Genomic DNA, 18,206 nt, shown 5'->3' on the forward strand with positions numbered 1-18,206 from the left:
TGCTCCTTCTTATCATTTACTGTTTCTTTCTGTCTTTCCTTTGCTTCTCTAAGGCCCTTCTTTCGTTTCTCAACTTCTCTTTCCCATGCTACAATTTCACCTTGACCTTCTTTTTCTTTCTTTTTTTCACTTGTTCCACACTTTTTCTCAATACTGTTCTTTAGTTTAGTTAATGACTCTTTCTGCAGGCGTCCATCAAATCCATGATCTTTTATCCACTTATCTAAGTGTTTTGTTGAATTTGGATCAATTTTATTCATGTATATCCAATCTTTTGTTTTTAGATCGTCCCGGGACTTAGGTCTCTCATTTTTACTGTTAGATTTTCCCATTTTGTGTTTTCAGAACGTTTTAGACCAGTGATGGTTTTGCCCCTACAGGGTCCTAATCCACTGGTGTTGTTACAATCACAGGGTAGTAATCAACGATTCTGAGAAGTGCGTTCCCTTTCGCCACCCCGGAGGGCACGGGAAGGCCTTGCCTTTGCTTCTTCTCAAAACTTACTTTCCTATGCGATTCAGGCACCACAGACTTTAGGTGCGTCAGCAACTCCTTGGCTAAAATGGGAATGGCTTTTACTGGGAGGAGTAGGGACACTAAAGCACAGTAGCCTGACACATTCCTAGGCAATCTGTCAAAAATTCTATTATCTCCACACCACCACCACATGTCACTTCGGCTGACTGGTACAAATGAACCGTTTATCTGTATTATTCGACTACACCACTTAGTCTCGTTCAGATTTCCCAGTGGTTTCCCTGTTCCGGGCAGTTTGATACGGGAGAAATTTCCCAAAGCTACCTTTTCTGAGAATATTGGTTTGTTTTTTACCGCAGCCGCAACGGGGTAAATGTGGTCCTATACTGAACAATTGTGGTTTCGGTGTATTGTTGTATTTTTCATTATCACCAATAGGCAGTCGTCCGATATCGCTGCTGGAATCACCTGTAAAATTGGTCGGGGCCCCATACATACTACGCAATCCTGTTTTGTGGATTTTACTGCTTGCTCCGCCATCAGGAGCCAATTGTTATTTTGTCCGCTAATTCCCGTAGTTACCAAAAACCAATCATCTGCTGACAGAGGCCCTTTATGCAAGCAGGTCTGCTTGGCTCTTACAGACCCCGGTCCGGGGAGAAGGTCACCCAGTATTGTTTGATTCGTGGTGTCTCTTGAGGCATTTGTATTTGGTGTCTTTGGGCATAGCACAATCTTCCAGCAAGGATCATACCCCGCTTTGTATGCACACAGTGCAAACGTGTGACATATCCGTTCGATTGGTCTGCTTATCGGGAATTTTAACGAGTTTATTGTGAATGTCACTGTTTTGGAGCGGCCGCTGACTGTTAGGTTTGATATGATATTTTTCCAACTATACGCTTCGTCTGTCCACCCATAGGAGTTTTGTGGCCAGGCGGACGGGTAGCCATTCGTTAGAAAGGTATTTCCCCACCAATGACTGGCACGGGGAAAACCTGTAGTCATGTAGAAATCATAAGCCAGCCATTGTCCAGGATCACCAATCCAGCTATCTTGTCTGAGGGCCAAAAAGGGTATCTGTACAACATAATAAATTCTGGGCGTGGTGTAACAGGCATAAAACCATTGGTAGGATGTTTCCTGGTCTTCACAAGGATTTAGTCCGCATAGTATCTGCCTCCCATGATTGTAGCAGGTTACTCCCTTTGAGGTAACCACATATCGTTTAATGCGGCGGATTGAATTTCCACTTGTAGTTTCGTCTGTTCTGGTTTTGATGTTCTCTACTTCCCCATAGTCAATTCCCTTTTTCATTAATGGTGTCCACACGTGCATTCCCCATATAGTGACTGTTATGGCTCCTAACACTAATGCCCAGCAGCACAATGCTGTTTTCATCCATAATGGTGTATGGCGCGACATAGTCAGGATCTCCCTAAAGTCAGTGTCCTAAGTTTCTTGTCAGTGGCTTGTAATTTCTTCTGCTGATTTTCGTGTCTGCCCTGGATCTTAACACCAGAGCCACACACTATTATCAGACTTGCTCACTTTCCGTACTTACAGTGGGTTTACAGAGATCATTTTCTTACAATGTGTTAAATGTATCCACGTTTGTCTTTCTCCTATTTTTAAGGCTGTGGGTGTAGTGAGCAGTACTTGGAATGGACCTTCCCACTTAGGTGAGTGCCAGTGTTTCCTCTTGATGCTTCTTATCAGTACCCAGTCATCGTTTCTCCTAAATGATTTTTCTTTGAGGAGCCGTCCACAAATACCACTGTGCCCTCTGAAAGAGATGTATCTTTTAAATCGGGTCTACATTTAGATACTCGTTGGGCTTCCTCCACACAGTCATGTGGTTCTCCATCCACTGGGATGGGCAAGAGTGTGGCAGGATTTAATGTTGTGCAGCGTTCAATAGTCAAATGGGGTTGAGATAGGAGCGTAGCCATACAACAAAGATGACGTGCTGGAGACAGAAATGTCATATTTGTTTGTAGCAGCAATGCTGACACTGCATGGGGTACTTTTAGTATTAATGAATGGAAAACCACAACTCCGGCAGAACTCTCTATAGCCACAGAGGCTGCTATTACTGCACGTACGCACGGAGGAAGTGCACAAGCAACACTGTCTAATTTGGAAGAATAGTAGGCAACCGGGCGAAGCCTTTCTCCATATTGCTGCGTCAATACAGAAGTCATAAAATGACCTTTGCAATCGACAGTTTGAACAAATGGTTTGTCATAATTTGGTAGGGCTAGAGCCGAGCTAGACACCAGACTTTGTTTGATTTGCACAAATGCCGCTTCCGCCTCTGGGGTCCACTTTAATGCTGTTGACATGGATATACTTTCGTCATACATTAATTTCAAGAGAGGAGACGTAATTTGCGCATAATCTGGAATCCAGCTACAGCAGTAGCCAGTGATGCCTAAAAAGGACATCATGTGCTTTTTTGTCAATGGCTTGGGTGCCTGGAGAATAGCCGTCTTCCTGTCTTGAACAATAATCAATCAATTTTTTTTATATAGCGCCAAATCACAACAAACAGTTGCCCCAAGGCGCTTTATATTGTAAGGCAAGGCCATACAATAATTATGTAAAACCCCAACGGTCAAAACGACCCCCTGTGAGCAAGCACTTGGCTACAGTGGGAAGGAAAAACTCCCTTTTAACAGGAAGAAACCTCCAGCAGAACCAGGCTCAGGGAGGGGCAGTCTTCTGCTGGGACTGGTTGGGGCTGAGGGAGAGAACCAGGAAAAAGACATGCTGTGGAGGGGAGCAGAGATCGATCACTAATGATTAAATGCAGAGTGGTGCATACAGAGCAAAAAGAGAAAGTGCATCATGGGAACCCCTCAGCAGTCTACGTCTATAGCAGCATAACTAAGGGATGGTTCAGGGTCACCTGATCCAGCCCTAACTATAAGCTTTAGCAAAAAGGAAAGTTTTAAGCCTAATCTTAAAAGTAGAGAGGGTGTCTGTCTCCCTGATCTGAATTGGGAGCTGGTTCCACAGGAGAGGAGCCTGAAAGCTGAAGGCTCTGCCTCCCATTCTACTCTTACAAACCCTAGGAACTACAAGTAAGCCTGCAGTCTGAGAGCGAAGCACTCTATTGGGGTGATATGGTACTACGAGGTCCCTAAGATAAGATGGGACCTGATTATTCAAAACCTTATAAGTAAGAAGAAGAATTTTAAATTCTATTCTAGAATTAACAGGAAGCCAATGAAGAGAGGCCAATATGGGTGAGATATGCTCTCTCCTTCTAGTCCCCGTCAGTACTCTAGCTGCAGCATTTTGAATTAACTGAAGGCTTTTTAGGGAACTTTTAGGACAACCTGATAATAATGAATTACAATAGTCCAGCCTAGAGGAAATAAATGCATGAATTAGTTTTTCAGCATCACTCTGAGACAAGACCTTTCTGATTTTAGAGATATTACGTAAATGCAAAAAAGCAGTCCTACATATTTGTTTAATATGCGCTTTGAATGACATATCCTGATCAAAAATGACTCCAAGATTTCTCACAGTATTACTAGAGGTCAGGGTAATGCCATCCAGAGTAAGGATCTGGTTAGACACCATGTTTCTAAGATTTGTGGGGCCAAGTACAATAACTTCAGTTTTATCTGAGTTTAAAAGCAGGAAATTAGAGGTCATCCATGTCTTTATGTCTGTAAGACAATCCTGCAGTTTAGCTAATTGGTGTGTGTCCTCTGGCTTCATGGATAGATAAAGCTGGGTATCATCTGCGTAACAATGAAAATTTAAGCGATACCATCTAATAATACTGCCTAAGGGAAGCATGTATAAAGTGAATAAAATTGGTCCTAGCACAGAACCTTGTGGAACTCCATAATTAACTTTAGTCTGTGAAGAAGATTCCCCATTTACATGAACAAATTGTAATCTATTAGACAAATATGATTCAAACCACCGCAGCGCAGTGCCTTTAATACCTATGGCATGCTCTAATCTCTGTAATAAAATTTTATGGTCAACAGTATCAAAAGCAGCACTGAGGTCTAACAGAACAAGCACAGAGATGAGTCCACTGTCCGAGGCCATAAGAAGATCATTTGTAACCTTCACTAATGCTGTTTCTGTACTATGATGAATTCTAAAACCTGACTGAAACTCTTCAAATAGACCATTCCTCTGCAGATGATCAGTTAGCTGTTTTACAACTACCCTTTCAAGAATTTTTGAGAGAAAAGGAAGGTTGGAGATTGGCCTATAATTAGCTAAGATAGCTGGGTCAAGTGATGGCTTTTTAAGTAATGGTTTAATTACTGCCACCTTAAAAGCCTGTGGTACATAGCCAACTAACAAAGATAGATTGATCATATTTAAGATCGAAGCATTAAATAATGGTAGGGCTTCCTTGAGCAGCCTGGTAGGAATGGGGTCTAATAAACATGTTGATGGTTTGGATGAAGTAACTAATGAAAATAACTCAGACAGAACAATCGGAGAGAAAGAGTCTAACCAAATACCGGCATCACTGAAAGCAGCCAAAGATAACGATACGTCTTTGGGATGGTTATGAGTAATTTTTTCTCTAATAGTTAAAATTTTGTTAGCAAAGAAAGTCATGAAGTCATTACTAGTTAAAGTTAATGGAATACTCAGCTCAATAGAGCTCTGACTCTTTGTCAGCCTGGCTACAGTGCTGAAAAGAAACCTGGGGTTGTTCTTATTTTCTTCAATTAGTGATGAGTAGAAAGATGTCCTAGCTTTACGGAGGGCTTTTTTATAGAGCAACAGACTCTTTTTCCAGGCTAAGTGAAGATCTTCTAAATTAGTGAGACGCCATTTCCTCTCCAACTTACGGGTTATCTGCTTTAAGCTACGAGTTTGTGAGTTATACCACGGAGTCAGACACTTCTGATTTAAAGCTCTCTTTTTCAGAGGAGCTACAGCATCCAAAGTTGTCTTCAATGAGGATGTAAAACTATTGACGAGACACTATCTCCCTTACAGAGTTTAGGTAGCTACTCTGCACTGTGTTGGTATATGGCATTAGAGAACATAAAGAAGGAATCATATCCTTAAACCTAGTTACAGCGCTTTCTGAAAGACTTCTAGTGTAATGAAACTTATTCCCCACTGCTGGGTAGTCCATCAGAGTAAATGTAAATGTTATTAAGAAATGATCAGACAGAAGGGAGTTTTCAGGGAATACTGTTAAGTCTTCTATTTCCATACCATAAGTCAGAACAAGATCTAAGATATGATTAAAGTGGTGGGTGGACTCATTTACTTTTTGAGCAAAGCCAATAGAGTCTAATAATAGATTAAATGCAGTGTTGAGGCTGTCATTCTCAGCATCTGTGTGGATGTTAAAATCGCCCACTATAATTATCTTATCTGAGCTAAGCACTAAGTCAGACAAAAGGTCTGAAAATTCACAGAGAAACTCACAGTAACGACCAGGTGGACGATAGATAATAACAAATAAAACTGGTTTTTGGGACTTCCAATTTGGATGGACAAGACTAAGAGACAAGCTTTCAAATGAATTAAAGCTCTGTCTGGGTTTTTGATTAATTAATAAGCTGGAATGGAAGATTGCTGCTAATCCTCCGCCCCGGCCCGTGCTACGAGCATTCTGACAGTTAGTGTGACTCGGGGGTGTTGACTCATTTAAACTAACATATTCATCCTGCTGTAACCAGGTTTCTGTAAGGCAGAATAAATCAATATGTTGATCAATTATTATATCATTTACCAACAGGGACTTAGAAGAGAGAGACCTAATGTTTAATAGACCACATTTAACTGTTTTAGTCTGTGGTGCAGTTGAAGGTGCTACATTATTTTTTCTTTTTGAATTTTTATGCTTAAATAGATTTTTGCTGGTTATTGGCAGTCTGGGAGCAGGCACCGTCTCTACGGGGATGGGGTAATGAGGGGATGGCAGGGGGAGAGAAGCTGCAGAGGTGTGTAAGACTACAACTCTGCTTCCTGGTCCCAACCCTGGATAGTCACGGTTTGGAGGATTTAAAAAAATTGGCCAGATTTCTAGAAATGAGAGCTGCTCCATCCAAAGTGGGATGGATGCCGTCTCTCCTAACAAGACCAGGTTTTCCACAGAAGCTTTGCCAATTATCTATGAAGCCCACCTAATTTTTTGGACACCACTCAGACAGCCAGCAATTCAAGGAGAACATGCGGCTAAACATGTCACTCCCGGTCCGATTGGGGAGGGGCCCAGAGAAAACTACAGAGTCCGACATTGTTTTTGCAAAGTTACACACCAATTAATGTTAATTTTAGTGACCTCCGATTGGCGTAACCGGGTGTCATTACTGCCGACGTGAATTACAATCTTACCAAATTTACGCTTAGCCTTAGCCAGCAGTTTCAAATTTCCTTCAATGTTGCCTGCTCTGGCCCCCGGAAGACAATTGACTATGGTTGCTGGTGTCGCTAACTTCACATTTCTCAAAACAGAGTCGCCAATAACCAGAGTTTGATCCTCGGCGGGTGTGTCGTCGAGTGGGGAAAAACGGTTAGAGATGTGAACGGGTTGGTGATGTACACGGGGCTTCTGTTTAGGGCTACGCTTCCTCCTCACAGTCACCCAGTCGGCCTGCTTTCCCGGCTGCTCGGGATCTGCCAGGGGGGAACTAACGGCAGCTAAGCTACCTTGGTCCGCACCGACTACAGGGGCCTGGCTAACTGTAGAATTTTCCACGGTGCGGAGCCGAGTCTCCAATTCGCCCAGCCTGGCCTCCAAAGCTACGAATAAGCTACACTTATTACAAGTACCATTACTGCTAAAGGAGGCCGAGGAATAACTAAACATTTCACACCCAGAGCAGAAAAGTGCGGGAGAGACAGGAGAAGCCGCCATGCTAAATCGGCTAAGAGCTAGTAGCTACGCTAAGCTAGCGGATTCCTAAAACCACGCAAAGTGAATAATGTGTAAATAATTTAGAGGTGATTCAGCAGAAGGAGTGCTTTAGTTAAGGCACGTAAAGATTACACTGGGAAACAAATCGTAATCTAGATAACTAGATCAATCTAACTGCGCAGATTAAACAGCTAACAGATACAGAAAAACACCGCTGTGCTCCGGAACAGGAAGTGATACAATACCGCAGTGAGAGCCAACCACCAGTAGAGGCAAGCAAGAGTACTCAGAGATGAGAGTGCGTCCACAATAGTGCGTCCTTGTGCACTCAATTCATGTCCCAAATACTTTACTGTCAGGGACCACAACTGTAATTTGTTCTTGCTGACCTTATGTCCTTCGCTGGCTACGTGATGTAAGGTGGCCAAAGTGTCTGTGATGCAGGTATCTTTGTCATTAGAGGCTATCAGAATGTCGTCTACGTACAAGAAAATCTGGCTACCACCTGGTGGTACAAATTTGGCCATACTAGCTGACATTACTTGGGAATAAATGGTTGGGCTTTCAGCATATCCTTGTGGCAATCGTGTGTATGTATACCTTTGTCCTGCGTATGTGAAAGCGAACCAGAACTGGCTGTCTGGATCAACTGGGACAGAAAAGAAAGCATTACTAATATCAACGACAGTAAATACTTTAGCATCTGGTCGCAACGAATTTAACAACGTGTACGGATCCGGGACACAAGGAGCTCTTTGAACAACAGCATTGTTGACAGCTTGTAGGTCTTGCACCATTCTCCAGCCTACGGAGGGAGGGGCCTTTTTTACCGGAAAGATAGGTGTGTTACATGGTGAATCGGGGCAGGGGATCAAGACTCCTGCCTTCAATAGATCTTGTATTACCGGTCGGATCCCTTCCGTTGCATTGGGTCTCAAAGGGTACTGCCGGACACATGGGCGATATTCCGTTTTTGGTCTAATTTGCACTGGTAGGGCTCCTTTTACTAGCCCTACATCAGAGGGTCCTTGGGACCAGAGGGTAGGTGGAACTTCTACCAACCTCTGCTCATCCTCTGGATTCAATAAATGTGATCATGCTGTCTGTTGAGGATTATCACAATGGTCAACACTACTCCCTGCTTCCAAATCTGTTCTATGGAGAAGGAGTACACGGAATAGACCGGTGGAAGGACTAAAAAATTCTCCACTCCCTGGATGGGATTCAACCCAATCGGTTGCATTTATGCCCTCTTTGACCATAAACCCTAGGCTTTGCCAAGTCACGAGATATGGTTTGAAGAGGGACACATGGAAGGGAGTCCCAGTCCTATGTAATCTCTGAATTTCTGGAGGAACATGAGAGACTGCAATTGCAGCTCTATTTTTCCCATCATGGTAAATACAGTCTGCTACTGCAGATGTTGGGGTTACTTCCTCCAAGAGGCTCTCATAGTTACCGTCCGGTCCTGGAGTACTCTTGAACCACAATGTGACATGGAGATCTTCCGGTTCATGTGTTTGTTCAGGATGAGACAACAATGTTTTAGCAAACGACAGAACAGATGCACCAAAAGAGGTGGGGCTAGCATCTCGTAGCTTCAGAAAATAATAATAGTAGCAGTTTAGGGCGTAGTTTGAGCCTAAAGTAAAGACCTGCAGCTGATGTTGTCGTTTTACTCGCAACAGTCCATTGTCCGACACTAGAGACAGTCCCAATGCAGTTAGACCATCTCGTCCGAGAAGATTAACCAGACATTGGGGCATCATCAATACAGAGATGCAACATGACTTCCCTTCTGGGTCCCGAATCCACACGGGTTGGGACACAGGGACAGCACGTCTTCCCATTGGCTGCTCTTACCCAAAATGTCTCATCACTGGGCTGTAACCCTACCGGCCATGAGCAACATGTTGTTTTACATGCGCCCGAATCGCATAGGAAAACAACATGCTTCCCATTCATTATTAAAGTCACTTCCGGTTTAGGTACATCACTCATCAGCAGATCTTGAAGGTTTAGATCTGCCTCAGGGACTAAAGGTCCCGTTGATGTTGCTTGTCGGGCGGTTAGTCATTGTGGATTCTGTGTTCTTTGTGGGCAGTCCTTGGCGAAGTGTCCTAATTTGCCGCAAACCCAACACTCATTTGACCTTCCAGCCCAGGGCTTTGGAGGAGCTGACTGGCCTTGGCCCTGCCAATTTCCTTGCCTGTCCTGCTTCCATTGCCTTTGTGGGTTTGATTGAAAACGTCCTCGGGGTGGGCCTCTAAAACGGCCCCGCCCATGAGGTGGTCCGAATTTTCTGCCTTGAAAAAAAACTTGGCCTTCCTGCCATTCAGACTCATCAGTATAGAAGGTAGTCACCTGTTTCCTTTTTGGGTCTGCCTTTTTTGTTTTCAGATTTCTTTCTGCGTGTATGGCGTGGTCTACATACTCTTGTAACCCAGCTGTTGGGAGCGTTATCATGTGTTTGTCTACCCATGCTCGGATATCTGATCTGGAGTTGGCATGGAGTGCATTTTTCAATTGTTGTTCATACACGCCATCATTTTTCAGTGGTAGAGGACCACTGTGCACTTTAAAAACTTTTTCCATTCGATGTCGATAGTCTTCGAATGGTTCATCATCTTTCTGTTTTGTGCGATTTATTTCTGTGTAATTTGACTTCTGCTGGTATTTCTGCTTAATTGTCAGCAGTAGTGCGGCCAATCGGTCTTCCAATTCCTGACTATCATGGGCTAATGGAGTGTGGTCTGCCTCTGCAGGATCCCAATCTCCTTTTACATCAGTCCATCCATTAACTAAACTAAAGAACAGTATTGAGAAAAAGTGTGGAACAAGTGAAAAAAGAAAGAAAAAGAAGGTCAAGGTGAAATTGTAGCATGGGAAAGAGAAGTTGAGAAACGAAAGAAGGGCCTTAGAGAAGCAAAGGAAAGACAGAAAGAAACAGTAAATGATAAGAAGGAGCAGGGGAACGTGATGTTTCACAAACAAGAAGATAATGAGACAGGGCCTGCGTGTTATGTGTCGGACGCAGCCCGGAGAACCGACCAGCGTTTGAAGGACCCAGTATAAAATAAGCAGAGCACGGTACAAAGGATAACAGAGTTTAATGAACATAACAGTGCTGTGATAAATATAAAAGTGCGCGGTCTGGCGTGGTGGTTTTGCGGTGCGCTCCCAGCAGCGCCAACGGTCCGGAGCCAGAACCAATTCGGACCCAAGGACCCCGCCGACACCCCCCAGGTGGCCGCGACAAACCGAGTCTGTGAAAGAAGGAATCATTATGTGAGTCCACACTCAACACACAGAGAGAACGCTCAAAGGTGCACAAACAGCAAACACTTCCTGGCTTGATTACTAATCAGCTTCCCACCCTGCAGGCATGGAACATCCAGTTCACAAAACTCCACTGCAGTGGAAGCTGATTACACGACCAACATACAGCTCAATATAATAAGGTGTGAGGGACACCACATTTAGTGACTGTATAAATGTTAGTCACAAAATCTAACGTACCTCAGGAAGTGTGCTGACGAGCGTGAGACCTCACCCCCTCCTCTTTCACAGACCATGCATCAAACCTGGACGTTCTCTGCATCCACTGATGATGAGATGGCTCCCGAGACGACGATCTCACCCGTCTGGTCACAAGGTCGAGTCTCTGGCAAATACACACTGTGTACTCCAGTCTTAAATGCCACCATGTTCCAATCCATGTAGATGCACCACAGCGGTGAGTCCTGACGAGCCGCAGGTGATCAGCCTCAGGTGATCAGGGTGAGGTCCTGATAAACTCAGCTACACAGCCACTCAGTCCCAAATGCAAGCCACCTGGAAGGAAAAACAAAAGACAGAAACAAAAAGGCAGCCAGGCCCCCCCAGCCACACAACACTGCGGCTCCAAGAGTAGAAATGGTAGTAAAATTGGATACTACAAAACACAGTCAGCCAGGAGCTGAAATAAAGGAGAATAAACTCTATCCAGATTTACCACCGGGACAACCCCCATCATATGTAGACCCTACACAACACGTCATGAGAACACGATCCAAAACACCAAAAGATGAAGAAAATCAACCTGGACCATCAGCCCCACCGGCTGATCAGGAACCAGGTGGATCAGGAGTCTATCCAATGATTCATGTGGCAAATCCACATACGTCAGGACCAAAAACTATTCTTGTGTACCGAACTTGGACACAAGCAGACGTTAAGGCAGCTGTGGAAGGTGTAACTCCCCCACGAGAAGATGTAGCCCAGTACATTATTGACATAACCGCTTTGTATGTAGGGAAGTCCTAAATAAAAAGAGCGGGAGCGCAGGCCAGACTTTAGTGTAGCTTGGTGTACAGCCTGACTGCACTCCTCGCGAGCTTAAATTGAATTCTATTTTCTCACTTGTTTTATTGCCTGGTTGTCTCTTCCTCAAAGCAAAAGGTATGTAGACCCGACAATCAGTACTTAAAACGTCACCCTTCACACATAGTACGAATGTGGTTGAACTGCGCATGAAGCAGGAATCGAATGCAGTACGTACGTATAAAATCGTAGCTGCCTCTAACGCCTCGTACACCTGTTGCTACAACTATTTTCACACACCAGTGGCTGAAACACAGAGAGTGTGCTGTGAGAGCCCATTGAACCCTCTCGCGGCAGGTGTCGGCCAGATTCCAGGTGATACACACAAACATCTAAGACCGCTCGCTTGGCACATACAAAATGTGTGGCCATTCGCGCTATTAGCATGACAACAGTCAGCAGACGATCACTTTCAAGCTGGCTGTGAAATTTGTCTAAGTGCCCCATGACTGTGGAGTTGCCAAGTACACATGTTGCGTGCCAGAGTGTTGGCTCCCCCCACAACACATGCGTGCGGTTTGTGCGCTCCACTGCAGGCAAGGCACCTCTCATCTGCTCACAGAGTGACACCTTGGTCTGTGTGCTGAACAGACGAGGGCGTGGCTGGCAGTCAACAGCTGCTCTGGTCCTGGACATCACAGCTGCAGACCACGTACCATGGTTTGAAGGACACGTGTATGTGTGTGCTTGCTGTCCTCATGTGGAAATGCATAAAAACATATATCGCTTTTGCGACGGACTGGACAGCGCGCACACTGACAGGCTGCCCCAGGTTCCCAGTTGAAACGGACAGTCAGTTCATGTGGACACGCAGCAGGCGATCTGAATGTCACGTCTGTCTGACAGGATACGCGTGACCTGTGAGCGGCGCACCGCAGGACTATATGACAAGCCAACAGAGCGACAAATACGCCACTTTTAGTCACGTATCAGCAGAAATACACCATAAAAAACAGCATTTGGTCAGTTACCACAGCGCTTTTTTCTCTTTTTTAAAAAAAATATGTTTATGTCCTTGTTGATTTCAGGCATTTTTCCGCACCTTTCATAGGACAGCAATGGTAGCACAGTGGTAAAGTTTCTGGCTGGCAACCAGAGCTTTTGTACATTACAGGTTTGAATCCTGTGGGTGGCATGTAATTTCTCTTTTTTTTAATCCACAGCAGCTGCACGATGTGATTACACATATTCCAGCTGCTCGCACTGTGTTCCTGCTGCGACGATTTTGTGCACACTCGTGCACAACACCGTCACGTGCACGAAACTGTCACAGCAGGTTCATTCACGCCTGCCCGTCGGCTCAATGTTTTCGTGGTTCGCTCATACGAGCTGTTCTGCTGTGATTCGCCCTGATTTGTACTTATTCGTACTATTTGTGAAAGGGCCCTGAAATATGAAATCAGTACCATTAATTAATGGTACTTGTATATGTTGTATGTGTGTATGTGTAACTTTATATTTTAACATGTCAATAAAGATTATAACTAATGATATTTGTATAGTCCCATTTAGAAGAGTGAAATAAATGTTGTTGTCCTTTGGCTGCTCCCATTTTTTGGCCAGGGTCGCCGCACCGGATACAGACAGATCCACATTGGTATTTGGCACACGTTTTACACCGGATGCCCTTACTGAAGCAACTCGTTTTACTTGGAGAAACACACACAGCCGCTGGTGTTCCAAAGAGGTCTCCCATCCAAGTACTAATCAGATCCTGCTTAGCTTTTGAGATCTGACAGGATCAGGCTGGAAAAAGTCAATTTAAGTCAATAAACGTCGATTTAAATTGAAAAAATAAAACATCATGACATTTTAGAATTTTTTTTTAACCAGCCCTAGATAAATGGTAAACATTTAGCCAAACTTTTCACTGCAACATGAATGGAAAAACCAGGAACAAGCTTCCCTTCAGGCTCGTTCGATGCCAAATTAGCAGAGACCCCATGACTAAAAATAAAGTTATAAATTTGTTGCCACTATATTTGACAATGGCGGCATTATGAATGAAATTGTCCCATTATGTTTCTATGAAATGGGGACAATGTCTCATTGGCATCTTTTCCCTTCCCAGTCACTGGTGGTATGACTGTTTTTAAAGTAGACAAACTGTTCTGAATGGCTGCTACTCACCCACAGAGATTCTGTCTGCCTTATCTAAACCAACACTGGTTTGCCCAGCAGGCAATTCAATTTAATTTATATAGCTCCAAATCACAGTTCAACAGTTGCCCCAAGCTGCAACACAATAACAGGGTCCAATAATGTCAGACTGCTCGGTTGGGTGGCCACTACAATAAACATAAAAATGACAACAACTGACAATTGTCCCGAACTGACTTGGACACTATCTGTGTGGCTCTCAGTACAGCCTTCTACCTCCTGGGAGGACACGACACCTACGGCAGGATCCTCTTTGTTGACGACAGCTTAGCATTTAATACCATCACACTGAGCAAGCTAGTCGACAAACTACATGCTTGAGTACTAAATCACCGCTCATCCACCTAAAGCAGCACCCATCCCCCAGTATCACTCTGATCACCAGCAAAACCCAAGGTTGTGTGCCGAGTCTCCTCCTCTGTGCACTCTTCACCCATGAATATTGCCAAACCAACTACAACTTAAAAACCATTATTAAATTTGCAGATGATACAGCAGTCCATGGGCTCATCTTTGACAACAACAAATCAGCATGCAAGACCTTCACAACGTGGAAACATGATGTGACAACAATAGGTCGGTCCAAAACACACACACACACACAAAAAAAGGAGATTGGCAACTTCAGAACTACCAACAATACCCCACACAGATCTGTACACAGAGGGTGCAAAAAGAGCTTCCAAAAAAGAAGCCACCGGGGCCAGAAGGATCCTCTTCTGCATGTCTGTGACACATCTTGGGGTTACAATCTGTCGTTTCAACAATCTGAGATCCTTCCAAGACTGGGACATTTGGTTGCCACCAGTTGTGATCACTGGACTCCATATGTAAAGGGATGTTTAACTGGGACACTTCTTTGTCTGTATATTTGACAATTCTTCATTGGACTTTTGTTTTATTTTGTTATTTTGTTATTGTTAGTATGGCCAAAGCTGATGGTCACCTCACTGATTCTGGTCTGCTTGAGGTTTCTTCCTATTTAAAAAAATGCCTGAGTGTTTTTCTGGACCATTGTTTCCAATGCGCTTGCTCAAGTGGTGAGTAAAGTATAAACCCTGATTGTGTGAGATCCCCTGACTAAAAACAATGTTCGGCTTAGGCTAACTTATGCTGTGAGTTGGTACTGTAAAAAGAAATTGAAGTAAAATTAATCATCAGCTTCTGGTTTCTGGTAGTAACCATTACAGATGATACCTCCAGGACTGACAACACATCAGCGGTAGTGGGGAAGACAAAAAAACTGCTTTATTTTCTGAGCATGTGAAGGAAAGCTAACCTCCCCCAAAAGCTTGACAAACTGCATAACACCTTTCTAGAGCAGCTGCAACAAAGCTGACCAAAGAAAAACACAGCTTCCAGCGTGTTGTGAAAGCAGCCAGGCACAGAACACAGAGTGTGTGAGCGAGGAGGCCTAAGAACATCATAAAGGACACTACACACCCTGGACACCACCTGTTAAAGCTGCTGCCATTGGGTAAGTGCTTTAGTTTAACATACACCTACCTTCTGGCTTAAGCTGCGGCACTACTGAATACCACCATGTCCTTTGACAGACTTTCTGATGTGATGTTCTGCTGCCCTCAGTGTGAGAAAATGTGCTAATAGTCTAATTATGTAAAACAATGACATGCCATATACACACACATATACACACACACATATATATCTTTCTTACACCAGGCCTTAAAATTACACACTGACTGCTACCAAGGCTCATTTGCACCCTGTTGTTGCCACAATTTAGTCAAGCCTGGGAGCATCCGCTGATACTGTGCTTTGTCACATCCACCACACCACAGAACCGCCCCGGGTCCTGGATGACAACAATCCAGGCAGACAACAGGCCCACTCCTACATCTTTAAAATAACAATCTGCCACAGCCAGGTGAAACATGGGCATACCCCTAGCCTTTTCCAGCTACTGGAATCCTCATCATTCAGGCACCTGCATGTCAAATCATACACAGAGAAAGGGCCACATGGCCAAAACGTCATAGCTGACACTCCCTCACTATGCAAGTGATAACTGATCATTTTAGTCTCACTTAGAAACTGCTTGTTTGATACAAACTCATTCCAGTGGTCTCCAAGGATCCTTCAAAGACACAGAGTGTCAAAGACATCCAGTTGTCACCTTAGATCACTGGTTAGCGTCTGAATCTCACAACAGTATGGCAAGATAAGCAATACCAGGGATCTAAAGACTTGGATATTTGTTCACCTGCAAAGATATTGGCATAGGAAAGCACCTGTTGCCACCAGTTGGGGGTATTTTCTAATCCAGTCTACTTAGTTAAAATAGTTTGCTTTTTTATATTAAATTTTAACTTAAATGATGTACTTTACACTTGCACCTTAATATGGCTTATCCCAGCTATTCCCAAACTTAACAATGCTGGGCCCCACTTTGAAATGTGAAAATCTTCTGGGGCCCACCCTAATTTTAATTACAACTTTGACCGACATGAGACTAAGACAACATAGTTCACATTAGTCATCACTGACAGCATCCCACAGCAGCCTATACTCAAGGATCTTGAAATAAAACAATATCTCCACCTGGTGGACATTTACCATTAATGCAGGTACAATAGAGTTTTGCCAATCACCAGCTGATACAATTGATGGAACGTTTGACAGAACAGGGCCTTACTATGCCCCTACCTCCCAAGCTCTGTGCATTGATAGCCAATCTCAAGATAATGTAACAGTAATAAAATGTTATCATACAAAGCAGGAGGTCCCGTCATGTTCAAAGCACAAACTTAGTGTTGTACACTGCTACCATCTATAGGCTGAATGGGTAAGCCATTCTGTTGTCAACTAGGTTCTGCCAGGTACATTCTGCCATTCTGTGGCTGTTCTGTCAAGAGTTTGGGGCTTCTAATGCCGACCTATAGCTTTAACTAGTGGCTAAATAACTTTATTATTTTAATGGTGAGACCTGATCATCTCATGAATACTTGTTTTGGGTGTAATGTAAGCAAAAACGACCCACCAGATGTCATCTATTCAGCCAATTACCAGTTGCTCCGGTTCCATTCCACCTATAGTTCCTGCGATTAGGAAATGGTAAATGGACTGCATTTATATAGCACTTTTCCCATCTGCATTAGACGCTCAAAGTGCTTTACACATCAATGCCTCACATTCACCCTGATGTGAGGGTGCTACCATGCAAGGCACCCACTACACACCAGGAACAACTTGGGGATTAAGGACCTTGCCCAAGAGCCCTTACTTAGTGATTTTCCGGTCAGGCTGTGATTTGAACCAAGGATCCTCTGGTCTCAGGCTCAACGCCTTAACCACTAGACCATCACCTGGCGAAATATTAGTAGAAAGTAGCTTCCTGGTCAGATTCAGTGAGAGCATCACATGTAGTTTAATCCGCCCTGGAGATCACCTGCCCTGCAAGTTTTCTTATTTGGAACTGCAGAAACCACAGTTGATTAGTAAAGTCTGCATGTGATTGGCTGAGCACACCTGGCTTTATTAACAGTGGGTGGAGCAGGTTAGAAGGCACGTGATCTCCAAGAGCAGGGTTGTTGTGACCCCTTGCACCCCAATTTTTTAAAGTCTGCTTCCCTGTTAGCAGGCACACAGACTGTTTATGGTGACTAACCTCAGCACACGCCTTCAGGCAGGTCTTCTTGAAGCCCAGCAGTGACAGCATGTGGTTTCTGTTGGGCTCAGCCTGCAGGGTTTGATTGATTATGTGCCGCAGAACCACAGCCAGTCCGGCCCGGCAGAGAGTCTGAGCCCGATCCAGAACCACAGGCAGCCGGCAGCCCCTCAGAAGCTGCGGAAGCTCGTCCGCCTCGATGACAGACACGTCTAAAGACTCGGGAACAAGTCTTCTCGCTGCCTGACAGCTGTCAGACTTGTTACAGACCAGAAGCACAGTGAAAGAGTCGCACTCGCAGTAGGAGAGGAGGAACAGCACGATGGAGGTGTGGAGGGGCAAACACGGCTCCTCCGTCTGGGACACAACTTCTAGATAGAGGGAGGACTGCTGCTGCTGCTTCATGGTTAAACAGTGCTGTGGAACGTAAACAACAAAGTTACAGGCGCTTCGAAATGGTTAAAATACGGCGTTAAAAGGCAACAACACAAGTGGCTGAAACCGCGTTATCTTCTTCTTCTTCTATCGAGTCTTTGTTGGTTTGCAAGCCGACACGGCGCATTACCGCCACCAACTGTTAGGGTGTGACGCATTAACGGAGTCTGAAATGGGGAGATAAGGGAGGTGAAGAAAAAGAAGATGATGATGATGATGATGATGAAAATTTGTGTTTCTTATCAAAAACATAACGACACAACAAAGTATACAATC

At 44.2% G+C, this 18,206-nt stretch overlaps 1 protein-coding gene across 2 annotated transcripts in view; it reads right to left on the bottom strand.

The window, feature by feature from the left end:
• Positions 1-17,957, bottom strand: part of gstcd (glutathione S-transferase, C-terminal domain containing) — a 269,292-nt gene extending 251,335 nt beyond the window's left edge. The window contains exon 1 of one of the 2 annotated variants that reach the window (XR_004565227.1): positions 17,496-17,957. Coding sequence is in view for 1 of the 2 variants with exons in the window: in XM_034188250.1 (XP_034044141.1) it covers positions 17,496-17,900 (405 nt within the window). In the remaining variant the exon portion in view is untranslated. The remainder of the gene's footprint in view (positions 1-17,495) is intronic. The other variant, XM_034188250.1, reaches the window with a different exon arrangement.
• Positions 17,958-18,206: the final 249 nt, after the last annotated feature.

Source organism: Thalassophryne amazonica, chromosome 15 (genome assembly GCF_902500255.1).
Source record: "Thalassophryne amazonica chromosome 15, fThaAma1.1, whole genome shotgun sequence".
NCBI classification, from domain to species: domain Eukaryota; kingdom Metazoa; phylum Chordata; class Actinopteri; order Batrachoidiformes; family Batrachoididae; genus Thalassophryne; species Thalassophryne amazonica.